Genomic DNA, 19,636 nt, shown 5'->3' on the forward strand with positions numbered 1-19,636 from the left:
GGTTTGTTTCTCTACCCAGACTAACACAGCAACTGAACACATACACCACCCTATGGACAGTTCCATTCTTTCTTAGAGCTAGATCCCTGAGCTGAAGGTGACCAGGTGGGACAATCTACAGGCGCAGTGTGAGAGCCTTTTGTTTTGACACAGGAGATGAGCTAACATGGAGCACATGGTCCATAGAAGAGGGTGAGAAGTGTGGCCTGACTGCACAAATGGAAGAATTACCAGTTATGCAGTAGGAATGGTCTGAAATCAACTAAAGATGGGGGAAAGGTTAGTAGAATGAACTAATGTTAATCTCTCAATGGATAATATCTTTGTGGTACAGCAAGTGAGTGATGGTTCCCCTCCCAGATGATATTTCTCTTGTTTGAAAATCAAATTGGAAATTGGAGCTTTGGAGACCTAGCGCAGAGATCATGGAAATAAGAAAGTTCAAAAGGACGATGAAGATGCGGCAGGAAAGCTGCCGCAATAGAAGAAACTCAGTTGGTGGAACTGGAATTAGAAACCCGAATCCTTTGTCATGTGTTCAAGACAGGTCCCAGCCAAGCAGCCCTGTTCTCCAGCCAAGCAGTCAGGGTGATGGGTTCCTCACTGGGCTGCTAACTGTGAGGTTGGCCGTTCGAAATCATGAGCTGTTCTGCAGGAGAAAGAAGAGGCTTGATTCCCTTCAAGTGTTACAGTCCCAGAAGCCCACAGGGGCAGTTCTACGCAGCCCTTTAGAGTTGCTCTGCGTCAGAACCAACCTGACGGCAGTGAATGCTTTTTCTCCATTCATTGCCTAACTAGGTTCTTAAACTACCCACTGAAACCAATCTACACATAATAACTCAGGCCTTCTTACCAAAATACTATGATTTGCACCCTCTCCTGACTCCGTATGCCTGGCAGGGTTGTGTTTTATGGGGAGAAAATTAGAAAGCATGGCACCCCAAAGATGGGTATATTGGTGAAGATAATGCTCTAGAAAACCTAAAATCTAGACTTTCCAGTTTACAAGGTCAAATTATTCGTACTCTATCTTCTGACATGTAGCAGCTACCTCCCGAGTAAAACAGTACAAAGATAACTTGTAAAATGTAGAGCATTAATGTTAGCTACTGATCGAAACGTCTAGTGATGTAACAGTCACAACACCCTTCAGATTTTATTTGTACGGCTATTTCACTCAGCTGTTCCTTTGTGGTTTAGAGATAAGAGGCATTGTACCCTGATCTCATACAAGTTATTGTAATACATTCTGATGTCATTGGCTTGTTTTATCCAGCAAATAATTGTCCGTTATTCATTAGGAAGTGCTGAAAATTGTGGTTACATAAATGAAAGCCAAACAAAAGGCCAGTGTACGAGAAAATATTTGTGATTGTTTTAACAATTCTAAAATGTAGACATTAATACATTATACTTTGTGCAGAAATTGTACAGATGGCACTGTTTATCTGGAAATGGAAAAATTCACATGCACTTGGTTAAATGTATTATGGTAATTCGCATCATAAAACATTATTCAACTACTGTAAATGATGAGTGGGTTCAAGGATCACCACCTCAGACATCCGCTGGGGGCAGAGGAAGCCTAAGGGGGTAGGAAGTCTGGCTAACTGCACAACACTGGCCCTATCTACTCAGCCAGTTACTCAGATCCAGTTCATGGCTGCAAAGCAAAAGGGGTGGGTGGCTAAGGAGCTAGAGTTGCCGGCTTATCCAGTTTTGTTCTGTTTGTTTCTTTAAGTAGGAATTTCAAATTTCTTTAGTGAAATCTCTTCATTCTCAAAAGTTTCCTATTGGCTAAAATACTTTGAGAAAGGTTCAGTGACGAAACAAAATATGTGATCTACGGATTGGCGGCAAGGAGCCCTGGTGGCACTGTGAGCCGGGCATTGGCTGCTAGCTGCAAAATCACCGTTCCAAGCCTTCCACTGCTCCTGGGAAGAAAGAAAAGGCGCCTGCTCCCACGCAGCAGACCAGCGCATAGAGCTCACGCAGGCTCACTCGACGTCCGCATTAACTCAATGGATAAAGCTCACGCAGGCTCACTCGACGTTCGCATTAACTCAATTGCAATGGGTTTGGATTTTTTATGGCTCGCATATATTCCAAAGATTGAGACCTCCAATGTATGTAGTATGTATTTTATTGGTAATAAAAGCTATCCATGCTATATTGTTAATGTTTTAAGCCTCTTTTCTAAAACAAAATTACAAAAGCGTATTTATTTCTACATGTAAACTCTAAACTATCTGAAGGGCTAAGAATAAATATCTTAATAGTGTTGACTACTTTTGTTTTTATATATTTCTCTACATTTGCATTTTATGTTGCTTACTATTATTATCTTATTATAAACATGAGAAATCCATTATCACTTGTGGTTATACAAGAAAGAATCAGTACCCTGGTTTGAAATTTTGAGAATTAAATTTTTAAAAGTCTTTATATTCTTGAGTATAAAGTCATATGAACCTGAGTTCAAAGTGAATTTTTCCAATTGGAGGTTGAGATAAATCCTCAAAAATTTTTCTTTGTGTCAATAGGACCATACCAGGTTAAGGTGTGTCTTAAATGCACCGTTCTGAGGTAATAAAAATAGCAGATTAGGCAGAGAAATAAGAAACCCCACAGATGGGGAAGTTAAATGCTGCAGCGATGGCCACGTAACTGAAGAACAGCTCTGGAAAGAGACTAGGATCTTCCACAGAGAGCCCGAGAGAAAGCCTCCCCCTAGAGACAGAGCCTCGATTCAAACCTCTGATCTCCTACATTGTGGGAAAATAAATGTGTTGAAAATCACCCACTTGTATTTCTGTTAGAAACTAAAAGAACACTGAGTGGCCAACCAGTGAAATGATGATGATAACATCTACTAGTCCTACTTCAAATACCCCTGGTTATGTGGAAATCAGTAAGTGAAATAGAATTAATATCAACCACCCTGCCTTCCAAAAGTTAAGTGGATGAAAGAAGTCTTTTCCTGACCGCTTGGTGTGTAAAGGGCTAAGACACCTATAGGAATCACGGTGTGGGGGACTTTGGGGGCCTTTATCCTTTCATCTCTTCCACTCTCAGAATCCACAGCGCCTACCTGATTCACACCCCCTGATGTGGTAGTTCCATAATCTGGTGTCACTTTGGGTCTTGAGAGGACTAAGAGTGAAGGGGTGGAGTCTGGTCTGTCAATCAATCAGGTCATAGACAATGAGGCCTCTGTGTGGGCATAGTCTTCTCCTGAAGATTTTGGGAACTTCTGTATTTCTTTCTTAGAGGTAGGAGACACTCTCTCTCTCTCTGCTCACTCCCTGAAAGACACTCTAGTGACAAGACACTAGCACTATACTGATAGACCCCCGTACCCTGGGAACAGGAGTAGCCATGCCAGTGCTGAGATGCTTACAATGCCACTGGATCCACAAGACTTCCCACTCACTGGTCTGTGATCTTCTGCATTCGGCATCATTGCAAGTGTTTCATGAATCTGAAGAGGACTTTACAGATTGGTATTGGACAAATGGGCTAATATCTGACTGATGCACTTGATCTGGACTGAGTTGGCACGTTTTCTCAATATTCAATTGCTCTTGTAAGCTCTTTTCTATACACATGAGTCTCTATGAATTTGTTTCTCTAGTCTATCGAGACTAACACACCTGCTTAGCAACAAAACCCAGCCACCAGGAAGAGAGAATATCTGACAATTCATTGCCGGAAATACCATTAGATGAAGTGAAGTTCATTTCACCATCTAGAGAGCATATAGGTAAGTCCTATGCCAGTCAGTGGAGCTCAGGAACAAATGGAGTCAATGAGGGAATCGACTTTCACCGATCGGATTTGAAGTGTAAACATGAGCACACATCCTTTGAGAGCTTGCCATCTTTTGTCTGCTTCTTCACCGGAAGTAACCGCAGCACACTTGGTCCACAGAAGTAGCACATGTTTCTGAGATATATTTGATGATAACCATTTCATTATTTTTTCCTTTCTAAATCGATTCGCAATAAAGAAAACAATGTTAAGTGCTGTTTCATATCTTTACTCTTTTAGTAATGTGCAACATGAACAGAATAGTGTTAAGAAGAAATCAAGAATAACTTAACACAGTAGCTATAGAAGACATTTTACATTTGCAAATTCTCAACAATTATCTTCCCTAAAATCACCCAAATTAGCACATTTGTTAATCAAATCAATTCAGAAGCTTTTCAAAATAAAAGCAATGCTTTAAATAAATATAATCTTTCATAACCATATAACACTTAGCTCTGTTGGAGATAATAAACATATCACATGAAGTAGTTTATAAGAACATCGGGCTGAAAATCCTCTAGATGCAATTATAAATGTACTCTAATGCATCAAGTTTTTTCTTTCTTTTTTGTGTTTGTCTGCATGTGTTCAAATTATATGGCAGATGTTCCATAGTAAGATGGCTCTTAAGTCATCACAAAAATATTGTCTGACATACAGAATTTATATCTGCTAAACCTAATAGCTCAATGGTACCTAACAACAAACATGATGATATTGTTTGAACTGTGTCTGTAAATGTAAATTTAGTACACTAAATTAAATGTCATCAATGTCAAGACTTTTTAGACACCCACGCCTATTCGCTGAAAATGAATGCTCGACTCCCAGTTTGGCAGAATCACGGCATCCTCCCCGTCTTAACATTGATATTCATTACTGAATGTCACTGTCAGGTGCCCATCCCAATTATACTGCTCCAGAGGGCCGTCTAAGTGGTTATGAAACAACTTTGGGACAGTTTTCCCACCAAATGATCTGTTAGTAAATTGCACCAGAAACCTTCTTTCCTCAAAATTGGTATGATTTCGTAAATATTTTAGATAGTTCATTACCTGAAGAAATGACTGCTGACCTTCCCAACAATTCTGATCATTTGTCTACTTTCCATTTCCTTTCATTTCTACTGTGCTTCTTAGGAATTTTTCTAACCCATATTTTCATCTATCAGAACATCGAGGCATTGGTATGTTGGATTTCCTTCCATAGAAACTTATGTTAAGTTCTCTAAATAACAAGGGCTGAGGAGAGACTCTAAACACACCAACAGGTGACAGTAAGTGCTCTTTAGGATTTCAAGTGAACGATTTTGTCCCCAAATATTAAAGGAATAACTTACTACATGAATAATAAAACATAGAAGAGATTTTGCGGATTTCACATATGCACACACACTTCCACACACATCCACACGTGGTTGTGTCCACACATCTCAGATTTTAAAACACTGCTATTGAAGTTTTAACTTAGATAAATTAACTGCATTAAAATACTGACATCGTGAAAATATCGGGGTATGCCCAGCACCTCAGGGAGGGCGTACTTCTGTGAATTTCTAAAAGCTGGAAGGAAAATAAGAAAGAGAAAGCCGAGTCCGTGACAGAGAGGAGGTGAACAGCTCACAGCTTCCCCTTCTCCTCCCCACTCTACTTCTCTTCGATGGCCTCCAGGCTGCGCTTGCTCTTGGCATCGACGCTGCTGCCCGGGCCTTTACTCAGTCCACAGGACAAGCACGCCAGCTGGATCTGCTTCATGTTTTCTAAAGCTTCGTTCTTGGCATTCTTCAACAGATCTCCTTGGCCCTGCAAATGGGTAGAAACATACACAGAGAGGAACGTTATGGCCAAACGTAGGCTGCGTGGCACTCGGCGAGATCTTTTGTGCTCCTCGTGAATGAGGCAAGAGACTGGGACCCAGACATGCACTTCCCTAAGGCTTACTCCAGGGTTTGTCCCACCATGACCGAGGGACGAGGCCTCCAGCAGAGCCCTACCCGCCACCTCTGAGGGTCTCACCAACCATTGAGACTGTTGGAAAATAAGCCCCGCCATGAGGAGCCTGGGACTGACTGTTCACACTGCTACAACCGCCGTCCCTTTCAGACCCAGCACCCCGCACAGAGGAAAGAACAGACTGCAGAACTTCCTTAATAACCTGAGAGTTAAACCGGCCCCTCGGTGTATATGAGCTGATGAAGCAAAGCACATCTTCAGTAAATTAAGATGCACGTCCTTATGAACTTGTTTTCAGAATGCTGAGTCACCCTTGCAATGTGCCTCTTGGTACAAGATCGGTCACCCACAATCCATCTGCCTTTTTCGTCATCCTCAGGACAAAGTTCCCAATGTGGCTGGTGAAGACAGTGGCACTCTGGCGGCTCAAGACATCCATCAAAACAAAAAGCAAAAGGACATCCCAGGGACACATTCGCTGCCAGTTTCATCGGTGCTGGAGACGGGTCTTGTGCACTGTCCTGACCGAGGAGAGGAGACGCTGTGGTGGCATCGTCGGCCACACGGAGAGCTGCTTACCACCAGGTCAGCAGGTTAAACCCACCAGCGGTCCCACAGGGGAAGATGTGAGGCTGTCTGCTCCTGTAAAGACTGAAACCCAAAGAAGCAGTCCTACTTTGTGCTACAGGGACACTACGAGATGAGCACCACTTGGGGGCAGTGCATTTTTGCAGTTTACCTCTAATGTTGGTTCATCATTAGGATGATCAAATATACATACTCTCTGTGGTCCGGGGCCTCAAGAACTACGTGTGGGGAAACCAGAACACAGTGTATCGATAAAAGAAGAGGACTCCTTTTCCTCTCTCCTCTCCATGATCCTGAAACTGTGAAGAAGAGGGAAGGACAAGCAGGTGACTCGATGCTGGAGAGCTCTTTTCACCAAACAGAAGCTCCAAGAAAAGAAGGCTCTCTGTGGATAGTACCTGCTGTTCAAGGTGTTCCACGATGCACTGTACCATCCCTTCAAATGGATGAGTGCTTTCCCTCAGGGCATAGGAAGATTTGTATTAAAAATCCCCTTATAATAGTCCGTTCCTCAAAACCTATAAAAATACTTAACAATTTGGAAGATGGCGACGGAGTGACACATAGCAGAGGGACTCCGCGAATCCAGCCCAAGTTGCTTAGAGGGAAATTCAACGCTGCTGGATCGCAGGAGGTGCATCATAAAGATAAGTAGGCACAGACCCACGGGGTTTTGAGGGGTTGGGGCTTTGGGCTTACCTCAGTGGAAGCCGACTGGGGCTTGACCTTAGCCCAGCCACGGTATCTGCCGGAGCCAGGACCATTTGGAGCCCAGCCACTGTATTTGCTGGAGCCGAGACCATTTGGAGCCTGTAGCAGAGCTTGGTGTCAACACAGCCAGTTTTCCCCTGCCTGCCTCAGGGCAGGGACAAGACCCTTGCACTCCACCAGCAGGAATCGGGGTTCAGCTACATTGTTGCTTCTGTTTGCATCTCTGCTCTCTATTCCCACACAGCCTTGGAGGGCTGCGCAGGGGCTTTTTCACGGCACAGCCACAGCTTGCCGCACCGCATCTTCTGAGCAGGGACTAAACCCAAACCCTCACAGCTCCACAGGCAGGGATCAGGGCTCAGCTACATTGCAGCTTCTGTTAACATCTCTGCTCTCTGCCCCCCCCCACTCCCCCTACTTCTCTAAGGGCTGCTCAGCTGCATTCTTGCTACTCTTCTTGCGGCTCAGCTGCGGCCTGCCCCTGGGGCTTGGGGCAGGGAGTAAGCCCTTGCAGCTCCACAGGCAGGGAGTGGGACTCAGCTACATAGTTGCTTTTGCTTCCCTCCCTTCCCTATACCCCTGCACAATATAAACGGTCTTACTTTTTAATTTTTCTCCTCCTCTTTATTTCTGTCCTGTTCCCTCACACTCCACTGTGGATTTACGGGGCACTCCCTTTGCCCTAGGGCATTTGTGCCTGGGCCACACCCAGTTAGGTGAGCTCCACCCTGCACAGATAGCTCAAGGCTAGGGAAAGGCCTGCTTTCTCTCCAGGGGATACTCCATCTGACTTCTCACCAGGGAGTTACTGCCTGTGTACCTGGAGGCATAAGGCAGCTCAGCCAACACTTATTAACATTCCAAGCAATAGCAGGAACTTCAGCCCAGCCTCTGCAACACTGGGGCAGGCTGCCGACAGGCCATCTGGGGCACTCCCCTGATAGGGAAGCCACAGGAGGATAAAGTAGTAGGTTAATCCCACAGTAAAATCAGCTGTAGGTAGTTTGAAGAAGCAGTCTTATATGTCTCCCAGAGAGAGCCTAGAAAATGTCACCTGGTCCCTCTAAAACAACTCAATGAAAACAGCCATCAGCCCCAACGACCTCAACAAAAAAACAGGAGAAACAAAAGGCAAAGGCAGAAGATGTCCTGAACATAACAACATACATAGAAGAAACAGACACTGAGATGACACAAAGAAATTCTCAGAATGCTGCTGGGAGTCATACAGGATATGAGGGAAACAATACAGAAAAAGGAGAAACGATAGAGGAGATAAAAGCTATACAGCAAAGGGAAATACAGAAGCTTAGTGAGGAGATAACAAAAAACAATGGCAGAATCACGGTCCTTGAGAATTGATTGGAGGAATCAGAGAACCACATTAGTGACTTGGAGGACAGCCTAGCAGACTTTAATAAATGTGAACAAAAATCTACTAAGAGCATCAGAGAAGCTGAAGAAAACCTAAGAGCTATGTCTGATGCTATGAAGTGGAACAACATAAGAATTATTGGCCTACTGGAGGAAGACACAACAAAGAAGTCAACTGCAACAATAGCGAGAGAATTCTTGGAGGAAAACTTCCCCAGCCTAATGAATGAAAACCAGGCAACCATCCAGGAGACTGAAAGAACACCAGCATGACGGGACCCCAAGAAGAAATCACCAAGGCACATAATAGTTAAACTATCCAACTTTGAGGAAAAGGAGAAAATCAAGAGAGCAGCTAGGGAAAAACAAGCAATCACATATAAAGGCTCCCACATAAGAATATGCTCAGACCTATCAGCAGAAACTATGAAAAAAAGGAGAGTGGAGTAACATATTCCAAAAATGGAAGGAAAACAACACAAATCCAAGAATACTCTACCCAGCCAAATTATCAATCAAGATCGATGGAGAAGTGAAAGTTTCCCAGACAAGGAAAAACTAAAAAAATATGTTACAACAAACCCAGCCTTACAAAAGATCCTTGCCGACTCAGTATGTGCAGAAGAACAACACTCACCAAGCATCAATAAGAGATCATCACATAGAACAACCACACCCAGAGGGCAACAAAGAGAAAACAGACCCCAAGATAGCAATGGCTTAAGGATGGAAAGAAGTCAAGAATGATACACACACTAATGAGAAAGGAAAGTAGGAAAACTCCCAACACAAAAGGTATAAAATGACATCACAGAATCTGCACATGGAGATAATAACCCTGACTATCAATGACCTGAACTCAGGCATTAAAAGACTGAGACTAGCAGACTGGCTTAGAGAACACAACCCATCAATCTGCTGCCTACAGGAGACACATCTCAAGGCTACAGACAATAATAGGCTGAGAATCAAATGCTGGAGAAGGACCTACCAAGCAAACAGCAATACAAAAAAAGCAGGGGTTGCAATCCTAATCTCGGATAAAATTGACCTCAAAGTGCAAACTATAAAAAGAGATAAGGAGGGACACTATATAATGCTCAAGGGAATCGTAGGCAATGAACCACTAAGCATTGTAAACAAATATTCCCCGAATGAGAGACCAGCTTAATACATCAACCAAACACTCCAAAAGATTAAGAAGGAAATCACAGACTCAACAATTATAGTGGGTGACTTCAACACACCACTCACTGAGAAAGATAGATCACAGGGAAAGAAACTCAACAAGGAAACTAGAGAGCTAAACTCCACAATTAAGACAATTTGACCTGATGGATATTTACAGAGGTTTTCATCCAAATATAAAAAATTTCACATTCTTTTCAAGTCCCCATGGCACATTTTCGAAGATAGACCACATGCTGGGGCATAAGGCAAATCTACATAAATTTAAGCACATTGAAATAATACAGACCTCTCTCTCTGACCACTGTGCCATAAGATTGGAAATCAACAAAAGGAAGACAAAGAAAATAAGAGCAAATAATTGGAGGATGAATAACTCTCTACTGCAAAAGGAGTGCGTACTGGTGCAGATCAAAGATGAAATCAGGAAATTTCTAGAAACCAATGAAAATGAGCACACGACGTACCAAAACTTATGGGACACTGCAAAGGCAGTCATCAGAGGAAGGTTCATACAATACATGCACACCTAAGAAAGGAAGAGAGACTCATGTTTGATACACTGACACAAAAATTACAAAAACTAGAGCAGAGTCAGCAGGACAATCCACTAATAGCAAAAGAAAAGAAATTATAAAAATCAGGGCTGAGGTCCAGGAGAGGGAAAATAAGAAAACTATGGAAAAAATTAATTATCGCTAAAAGTTGGTTCTTCGAAAGGATAAACAGGATCGATGGACCATTGGCAAACCTAACCAAAGAAAGGAGGGAACAAATCTCAATAGCAAGAATAAGGGATGAAAGAGGGGACATTACAACAGACCCTAATGAAATCAAAAGGATAGTTACACAGTACTATGAAGGATTGTACTCCAATGAATTCAACAATTTGGAAGAAATGGAAAAATTCCTGGAAAAACAATCCCTCCCTAGACTATCCTCAGTGGACATCAAGAATCTCAACAGACCCATAGCAATAGAAGAAATAGAAAAGGTTATCAAGGGATTACCAAAAAAAAAAATCCCCTGGACCAGATGGCTACACTGGAGAATTCTACCAAGCATTCAGGGAAGAACTAATACCAATCCTACACAAACTTTTCGAGAACATAGAAAAAGATGGCAAACTCCCGAACTCCTTCTATGAAGCTAGTATAACTCTGATATCCAAACCGGGCAAGGATCCCACAAGAATCGAGAACTACAGACCAATATCCCTAATGAACATTGATGCAAAAATCCTTAACAAAATACTAGCCAACAGAATACAAAAGTATATAAAAAAATAATTCACCATGACCAAGTGGGATTCATACCAGGGATGCAGGGATGGTTCAACATACGAAAGACCATTAGTATTATTCATCACATTGACATGAAAAAGTATAAGAATCACATGATAATATCAATAGATGCAGAAAAAGCATTCGACAACATCCAACACCAATTCCTGTTTATGACACTTGAAAAGATAGGAATGGAAGGAAAATTCCTCAAGACAATACAAGCTATATATGAAAAACCAACAGCCAAAGTGGTAGTCAATGGAGAAAAGACTAACACAATCCCACTGAAAAAGGGGACCAGACAAGGATACCCCTTGTCCTCACTCCTATTTAATATCATGCTGGAGGTTTTAGCTAACAGCATAACGCAAAGAAGAGACATCAAAAGTATTTGTCTGGGGAAGGAAGAGGTGAAATTATCATTATTTGCAGATGATATGATTTTATATATGGAAAGTCCCAAAAGTTCCACAAGGAGAGTACTGGAAGCAATAGAGGAGTTTGGCAGAGTGGCAGGATACAAGATCAACAAACAGAAGTCCATTGGACTGTTATACACATCAGATAAGACCACAGAATAAGAGATCAAAAAGGTGGTATCCTTCACAATAGCCAAATACATATTAAAATATCTAAGGATATACCTGACTGAAAAAACAAAAGATCTATACAGAGAAAACTATAGAACACTATTACAAGAAACCAAGAGTGACCTCAACAAATGGAAGAATATCCCATGCTCTTGGACTGGAAGACTTAATATAGTTAAGATGTCAGTTTTGCAAAAACACTATATAAGTTTCATCCCATCCCGATACAATTGCCATCATTTTTCTTCAAAGAAATGGAAAAACTGATTACCAACTTCATATGGAGAGGGAAGAAGCCCAGAATTAGCAGAGAACTCCTCAAGAAGGACACAGTGGGAGGGCTTGCTTTACCTGACTTTGGCACATACTATACAGCCACAGTTCTCAAAACTGCATGGTATTGGTACAATCACAGATACTCAGACCAATGGAAAAGAACTGAAAACCCAGAAATAAAGGCATCAGCATAAAGACAGCTGATCTTTGAAAAGGGCCCCCAAAATATCAAATGGGAAGCAGATGCCCTCTTTAACAAGTGGTGCTGGAAAAAATGGATATCAACATGCAGAAAAATGAAGCAAGACCCTTATCTCACTCCATGCACAAGAATAAACTCAAGGCGGATCACAGACCTTGAAGTTAAACCCCAAACTATTAGGACCATCAATGAGGGAATTGGGACCAACTTGAGAACTTTGGCACAGGGAATACACAGGCTATCAGAAATAGGTAAGAACACACGCACAAAGGAGGCATAAATTGACAAATGGGATATACTGAAGATAAAACACTTGTGTACATCGAAAGAATTCACCAAGAGAGTAATAGGAGAGTCCACAGAATGGGAAAACACCTTTAGCAATGGCACATCAGACAAAGGCCTTATTACTAAAATCTACAATACTCTGCTAGCTTCCAAAAAGAAAAAAACTAATAGCCCACTTGAGAGGTGGGCAAAGGACTTGAACAGAAGTTTCACAGGGGCAGAAATCCGAATGGCCAACAAACATATGAGAAAATGTTCTCGATCTTTAGCCATAAGAGAAATGCAAATTAAAACAACAATGAGGTACCACCTGATACTCTCAAAGGTAGCCCAATTCAAAAAATCAGAAATCAACAAGTGTTGGAGGGGCTGTGGGGAGACAGGAACTCTCATCCACTGCTGGTGGGCCTGTAAGTAAGTACAGCCACTATGGAAATCAATCTGGCGATACCTAAAACAGATGGATATAGAGTTACCATATGACCCAGCAATCCCCCTACTGGGCACATACCCAGAAGAGACAAGAAACAAACCAAGGCCAGACATCTGTGCTCCAATGTTCATTGCGGCACAGTTCACAATTGCAAGGAGTTGGAAGCAACCCAAATTTCCATCAACTGACGATTGGATTAAAAAACTGTGGTATATACATACAATAGAGTACTACGCATCACTAAAAAGCAGTGATGAACGTATGAGGCACATAGCGGCATGGGAAGAAGTGGAGGAAATCATGCTAAGCGAAGTAATTCAGTCACAAAAGGGCAAGTACAACATGAGCCCGCTGAGAAAAGTATTAAAAAAAATGCAAAAGGGGCATAGGGTAAAAGCTACTGTGTACAAACATTTCTGGGGTGAAGACTGTATAGTATGGCAGAGACCAGATCAAATCCAGGGATGCACATGGTAGACAACGGTGGAGGAGGTCGGGAAAGGAAAATAAAAGGATGAATATAAGGAAGAAAAGGGGAGTGGGGGCATGGGGCACTAATCCACCCAAGGGGAGGGTATTGTTTATATCTCCACAGGGAAAGAGGGACCAGACTTCAACCCAGTGTTGCAAGGTATGAATGCAACATCCCAGCATGGAGTAGGAAACCAGTGGAGAGGTCTGGGAGGCTGGTCCCAGCACCAAAAATTAAGTGGATTCCCGCTGTTCCCGCAAGAAGAATTTGTTTCAAAGGACGACATTGATTCTGCAGCTCCAGGAGAGGGACATGTCTGATCAGAGCACATGGGAGCAGATAAAGAGGGAGGAGGAGAGAGTGGAACACAGCCTGGCCCACCAGGCCTTTAGGATGATGTTCCTGATTAGAGCAGCCAGTCCACAGAGAGGACAACATGGCTGGCCCCACTATGAGACATGATGCCCCTCACTGACCAATGATGCTACAGGGGACAGCACCGGAGACACAGTGTGCGAATTACACCTGACCTGATCCCACCACACCGAGGCAAAGCACTGGGGGAGTGCAGCGGAACAGCAAGGGAGTGGAGTGGCAAGGTCCCCAGGGAATGCTGAAAGTGGACTTTGGGGACAGGGCGTGGTGCCCCAACAGACTGTACTGGAAAACGCTCCTAAGGGCCAGCAAATGATCCTTGAACTAACTACAAGCTTGTCTTTTTTTTTTTTTAAGGGGAAGAGGGGGGAGGAGGGGAGGGGAGGAGAGAACCGGAAGGCAGAGGAGCAGCAGGAAAGAGGCACAAGCTTGTCTTTTGTGAAGTGTTTTGTTTTGTTCTTTGTCAGTGGTTTGTTTTTGTTGTTTTGTTGTCTGGTTGTATACTGTTGCTTTGTTTTCCTCTGTTTTGTTTTCATGCATGTTATTATCTCCACAGGTCTGTCTAAATAAGGCTGGATGAACTATCTGGAAGAAAAACAATGGGACAAACAGTTCCGGAGGCACATGGGATACAGGGAGGTGGGGGGTAAGGAAGTGGTGTTAACAAACCCAGGGACAAGGGAACAACATGGAACCCAAATTGGTGGTGAGGGGGTAGTGGCAGGCCTGGTAGGGAATGATCAAGGGTAAGGTTACGTAAAGAAGAGGTATAGCTGTAACCCAGGTGGGGACGGAACATGATAGTGGGACAGAAGGAACGTCAAGGGAGATGGAGGAAAGAGCTAGGAGTCAAAGGGCATTCATGGAGGTCTAGACAAAGACATGTACATGCAAATATATATATGAGGATGGGGAAATAGATCTATGTGTCTATATTTATAGGTTTAGTATTAAGGTGGCGGAAGGACCTTGGGCCTCTACTCAAGCACTCCCTCAATGCATGAATACTTTCTTCTATTAAATTGGCATTCTATGATGCTCACTCTTCCGACACAACTGCTGAAGCCAAAGCGGGTGAACAAGTAAATGTGGTGAAGAAAGCTGATGGTGCCCGGCTATCAAAAGAGATAGTGTCTGGGGTCTTAAATGCTTGAAGATGAACAAGCGGCCATCTAGCTCAGAAGCAACAAAGCCCACATGGAAGAACACACCAGCCTGTATGATCACGTGGTCCCGAAGGGATCAGTTATCAGGCAGCAAAGAACAAAAAATCATATCATTGGCCACACACCTCCATGATACTATTGCCGAGGACAAACGGGTGCATAAGCAAATGTAGCGAAGAGAGTTGATGGTGCCCGGCTATCAAAAGAGATAGTGTCTGGAATCTTAAAGGCTTGAAGGTGAACAAGCGGCCATCTAGCTCAGAAGCAACAAAGCCCACATGGAAGAAGCACACCAACCTGTGCGATCACGAGGTGCCAAAGGGATCCGGTATAAGGCATCATAAAAAAAAAATCTTACCATAGTGAATGAAGGGGGAAGTGCAGAGTAGAGACCCAAAGCCCATTTGTTGGCCACTGGAGATCCCCTCACAGAGGGGTCTAGGGGAGGAGATGAGTCAGTCAGGGTGTGATGTAGCACCGATGAAGAATACAGCTTTCCCCCAGATCCTGGATGCTTCCTTCCCCCCAGCTACCATGATCCAAATTCTACCTTGCAAGACTGGATAGAGCAGAGGTTGTACACTGGTGCATACAGGAGCTGAAGGCACAGGGAATCCAAGGTGGATGATACCTTCAGGACCAGGGGTGTGAGCGGCGATGCTGGGAGAGTAGAGGGTGAGTGGGTTGGAAAGAGGGAATCGATTACAAGGATCTACATGTGACCTGGGGGATGGACAACAGAAAAGGGGGTGAAAGGAGACGCCGGATAGGGCAAGATATGACAAAATAATAATCTATAAATTATCAAGGGCTCATGAGGGAGGGGGGAGCGAGGAGGGAGGGAAAAAAAAGAGGACCTGATGCAAAGGGCTTAAGTGGAGAGCAAATGCTTTGAAAATGATTAGAGCAAAGAATGTACAGATGTGCTTTATACAATTGATGTATGTATATGTATGGATTGTGATAAGAGTTGTGTGAGTCCCTAATAAAATGTTTTAAAAAATACTTAACAATTCCATCGAGTGTAATAGCAGTGTAAACCCAGACCCTTACAGGGTCACTATGAGCCACAATCAGCTTGATAGAAGTGATGTTTTGTTTTGTTTTGAATCCAGAAACAAAACCAGTAGCCACTGAGTCAGTTCCAACTCCTAGTGCGTCTACAGCTACATAAAGCAGTAAAACCTATTTGCCAATTCTGGCCACTGGGTAGCACAAATGGTTAAGTCCCTAACTACTAATCAAAAGGCTGGCAGCTGGAACCCACCCAGGGGTGTCTCATAAAAACAGGCCAGGCCATCTGCTTCCAAAAGGTCACAGCCTTGAGAGCACTGCTGCATTACTTGGAATAAAAAAATTAGCTTCCTTGGGTGGACAACCTGGGTTTGGGGCAGTATTTTTGTTAAAATAAATGCATCTCAATTCAAAACATCTCAAATTTAAAGTGCCTCAAGTATGGCGGGGAATTTTAGAAGCTGACTGGGACATTGCAGGAGAAACTATGGGCCTCGGGAGCTAAATGACTCATCTGGGGCTAATGTGCGTCCTCTGCTCTTCCCCGCCGCCCCCCCGCCCCCGTCTATAATTTGTCTGAGGCTAAAGGCTGGATGGTGAAGATGGGCGGAATGAAGACAGATTTCCTAAGATGAGTGTATATACTGGACCAGCAGAAATTGGGACGCCTGTAGTTGTCCACAGAATCTTTAGGTGGTACAAATGATTAACACACTAAAAAAGCTGCAGGTTCAAATCCACCCAGAGGCACCACAGACGAAAGAATTAGCGGTCTATTTCTGAGCACAGCCCCAAGCAGACATGCATGAGGGTACCAGCAGTCTGAACAGATGTGAGAGGAACCACTTGTATTAGTCATTGTTAAGAGTTCATGCTTAACATAGGAAAATGATGCCACACCCACTTTGCAAAATGTCATTCCTAATACAAAGCCTATGGCCATCATCACAATACTATATGACTTGTATCTTCTTTCCCATTGTTTTTGGAAACTAGCTTGTGTATCAGGAATCAATTAAGTTAGTTTCACTTTTACTTTTCCTCCTTTTGTAACCACTCAGACCAGTGTTTGGGCTCATCTGCGAATGTGACAGTTACATAATCTGGTGTCCATTTGAGAGGATTACAAGTAAAGGGGTGGAGTCTGGCCTGTCCACCAAAATATAACCAAAGAAGTTTCTGTGTGGGTATGACCTTCTCCCGAGAATTCTGGGAATTCCTGATTTTCCTCCTTGGAGGTGGGAGACACTTCTTTCTCTCTGCTCACTCGAGACACATGCTCTACTGACAAGACACATGACGCTACACTCTGGTTGCTGAAGAAGTCACATGGCCCTACCCTGATGCAACCAGACTTCTGGACCCAGAGAAGCTACATAGAAACCCCTGCCAGCGCTGATATGCTTACAATGCCACTGAATTCCAAAGACTTCCAACCCACTGGCCTGTGATCCTCTTGCACTTGGCATCATTGCATGTATTTCGTGAGTCTGCAGAGGATTGTATAGATTGGTCAGACTTATGGACTTGATCTGGACTGGGCTGGGGTGTTTTCTCAATATTTAAATGCTCTTGTATATAAACTTCTTTCATATTCACATATGCGTGTCTATGGATTTGCTTCTCTAGTCTACCCAGACTAACACAGTAAGGAATCTGGAGGGTTTTCTAAGACTGCGACTTGCATCTTCTACAGGCAAATGGAAGCAGAGGAAAGCCTCCTGTGCAGTTACCCATGCAAACAACACAGGCAAAAAGGAATACCCGTACCTACATTGTGACAGAATTTAGAGGTGGAGTCTAGAGAGTCCGGGACTTGGGGGTGTGGTGAGAACAAATTCAAGGAACAGAAGTCAGAGTATTTATTTCAGTTCTACTTTCAGTTTTGCCACTTTCTTCCTCTCAGAAGTTACTCTGTTTTCCTTAACATGATTTACACACAACTTTTGCTTTCCATTCCAGCAATTAAAGAAAATGTGTGGAAAACTGCGATTTGAATAATCATAAATAATGCATGTCATCAAGTGATCTAGAATGCAGCCCACATTGTCTACCACTACAATAAATACTTAGTGCTGGTGTACTTTAATATAAATTGGACTGATTTTTTAAATGCATTTAGTTGAGTCTGTTTTACAGAGATTTGAAGCTTTACATCATTCTTTCAAAGAAAAAAAAACATTTAAAAGACGAACAATGAGGTTATACTCACACTCATTTTCAGACTACGACTTAGGTGCTGCCGTTCACTTCAGTTTTGACATTTTCATCAAACATTATACTAACCTACCAAAAGCTTTCATTGAAAACACAATAAAATATTATTAAAAAGGAAAGGAAGACACGCATAGCAAAAGTAAAACTGGCACCTTCTTAATTGGAAGAGAACAGCGAAACACACAAAAACATCAGGCCTGTTACTACTATTGTATAATGCGCTCCAGTCTCCTTCTCCTACAGCAGCTAATGAAATGAATTTAATTAATCAGACCAAATGGCATCTCATCAGTGGATGAAAGGTGGCATCCAAACTTAACCATGAGATTCTGCCAGTTCTGGTAAATAGAAGCCAGTCTCTCTAGAAAACAATGGCTAATTGGAGAAAACAGTTTGTCCCAGTGCACAAGAACACAGCTACGTCATCTCCTGATTACCCAGGAGACAATGCATCCTGGCTGCACTACCCCCACAGGAAAAAAGAAAAGAGAAAAGTTAAACCATTAACCAATTGAGGCAACACAAATGAAAGGCTGAGTTATCAAGCTTTTACATCAAGACCTTTTTCTAAAGCATTGCTTTCTGTTGTGTTCAGAAGGAGGACTACAGGTCGTCTGTTCTCTGGTTCCAGGGATGGCACACTATCCCTCATCCTGCAATCTTCCCAGTAACGGCACCAGAACCAACAGAGACATTCCAGGCAGAAGTGTGGGGAAGGCAGTACTTATGGGCCACCCCTTCTATCCTGGCATTCCTCTAGATGTTGGCTTCCCTCGGCATTTGGGGCAGCAATTCCTTGTGATCACCTAGTATATTCTCTCTCTATTTTCTTTCAGCCCCCAAGTCTCTCATAACTGGCCACCTTCCCCAAGATCGTCTCATTCAAAGATATATCCTTTCCTTTAAGAAGTTACTAGGTATTCAGATGGGTGAAGCCATTTTGCAGTATTACCATGTGATATGACCTAAGAAGTACTTTCAGAGGGGTTTCCTCAAACAGGGGTCTTGGAAGAGGAAGAAGAAGAGACAACCAGGAGAATGCATTTCACTTGGTGGTGTATCAATTGGAAGACCTCTTGGGCACTAAAATAAACACCTACTTGCCATGGCTTGGGATGCAAAATCAATGTGCAATTTGAACATTGAACAAACAACTTCAAAGAAATGTCAAACTGCTGCCAGCACTTTCATAAACCAGCAATCCATGTCGATTCCTAGTTTCTCTCCTCTCCTACTAGGAATCAGGGAAAAGAAAGAAAGAGGGTTAGGAGAAAAGGAGGAATGAAAATGGAAACACAGTGAGGAAGTCTCCAAAGGTCCATTGTGGTGACGGCAATGGATGGATTGAATCAGCACGTGTATGAATTCTTCACTGTAACACTGATGATCTTCTCTGTATTAACATCAAAAAGGTGAGAGAGAAAGAGAGAGTCTATGGTAACCGTGGGACAGTAAGAGCAATAAGGTCATCTCAAACCGTCGTATGCTGAAAGGACAGCAAGGTGATCAGAAGTCCCAAAAGCAATAGCCACGAACTCAGCCTCCACAGTTACTTGAAGACTGAATACAAGATTACATGGGAGTCCTAACACAATTAAAAAGTAATCATTGTAATCAAGGATAAAAAACACCAAAATCAATATAGAAATGGAAAGATTAACAGTGGATACTTTTTAAAAACAGATGTGGAA

General features: G+C 42.9%; 1 protein-coding gene across 1 annotated transcript in view; it reads right to left on the bottom strand.

Moving 5' to 3' along the window:
- Positions 1–4,023: 4,023 nt before the first annotated feature.
- Positions 4,024–19,636, bottom strand: part of PLCL1 (phospholipase C like 1 (inactive)) — a 362,562-nt gene continuing 346,949 nt past the window's right edge. The window contains exon 6 of the mRNA XM_075529726.1: positions 4,024–5,615. Within this exon, the coding sequence (XP_075385841.1) occupies positions 5,460–5,615 (156 nt within the window). The 3' untranslated portion in view covers positions 4,024–5,459. The remainder of the gene's footprint in view (positions 5,616–19,636) is intronic.

The sequence above is a fragment of the Tenrec ecaudatus genome, chromosome 13 (genome assembly GCF_050624435.1).
Source record: "Tenrec ecaudatus isolate mTenEca1 chromosome 13, mTenEca1.hap1, whole genome shotgun sequence".
Lineage (NCBI taxonomy): Eukaryota > Metazoa > Chordata > Mammalia > Afrosoricida > Tenrecidae > Tenrec > Tenrec ecaudatus.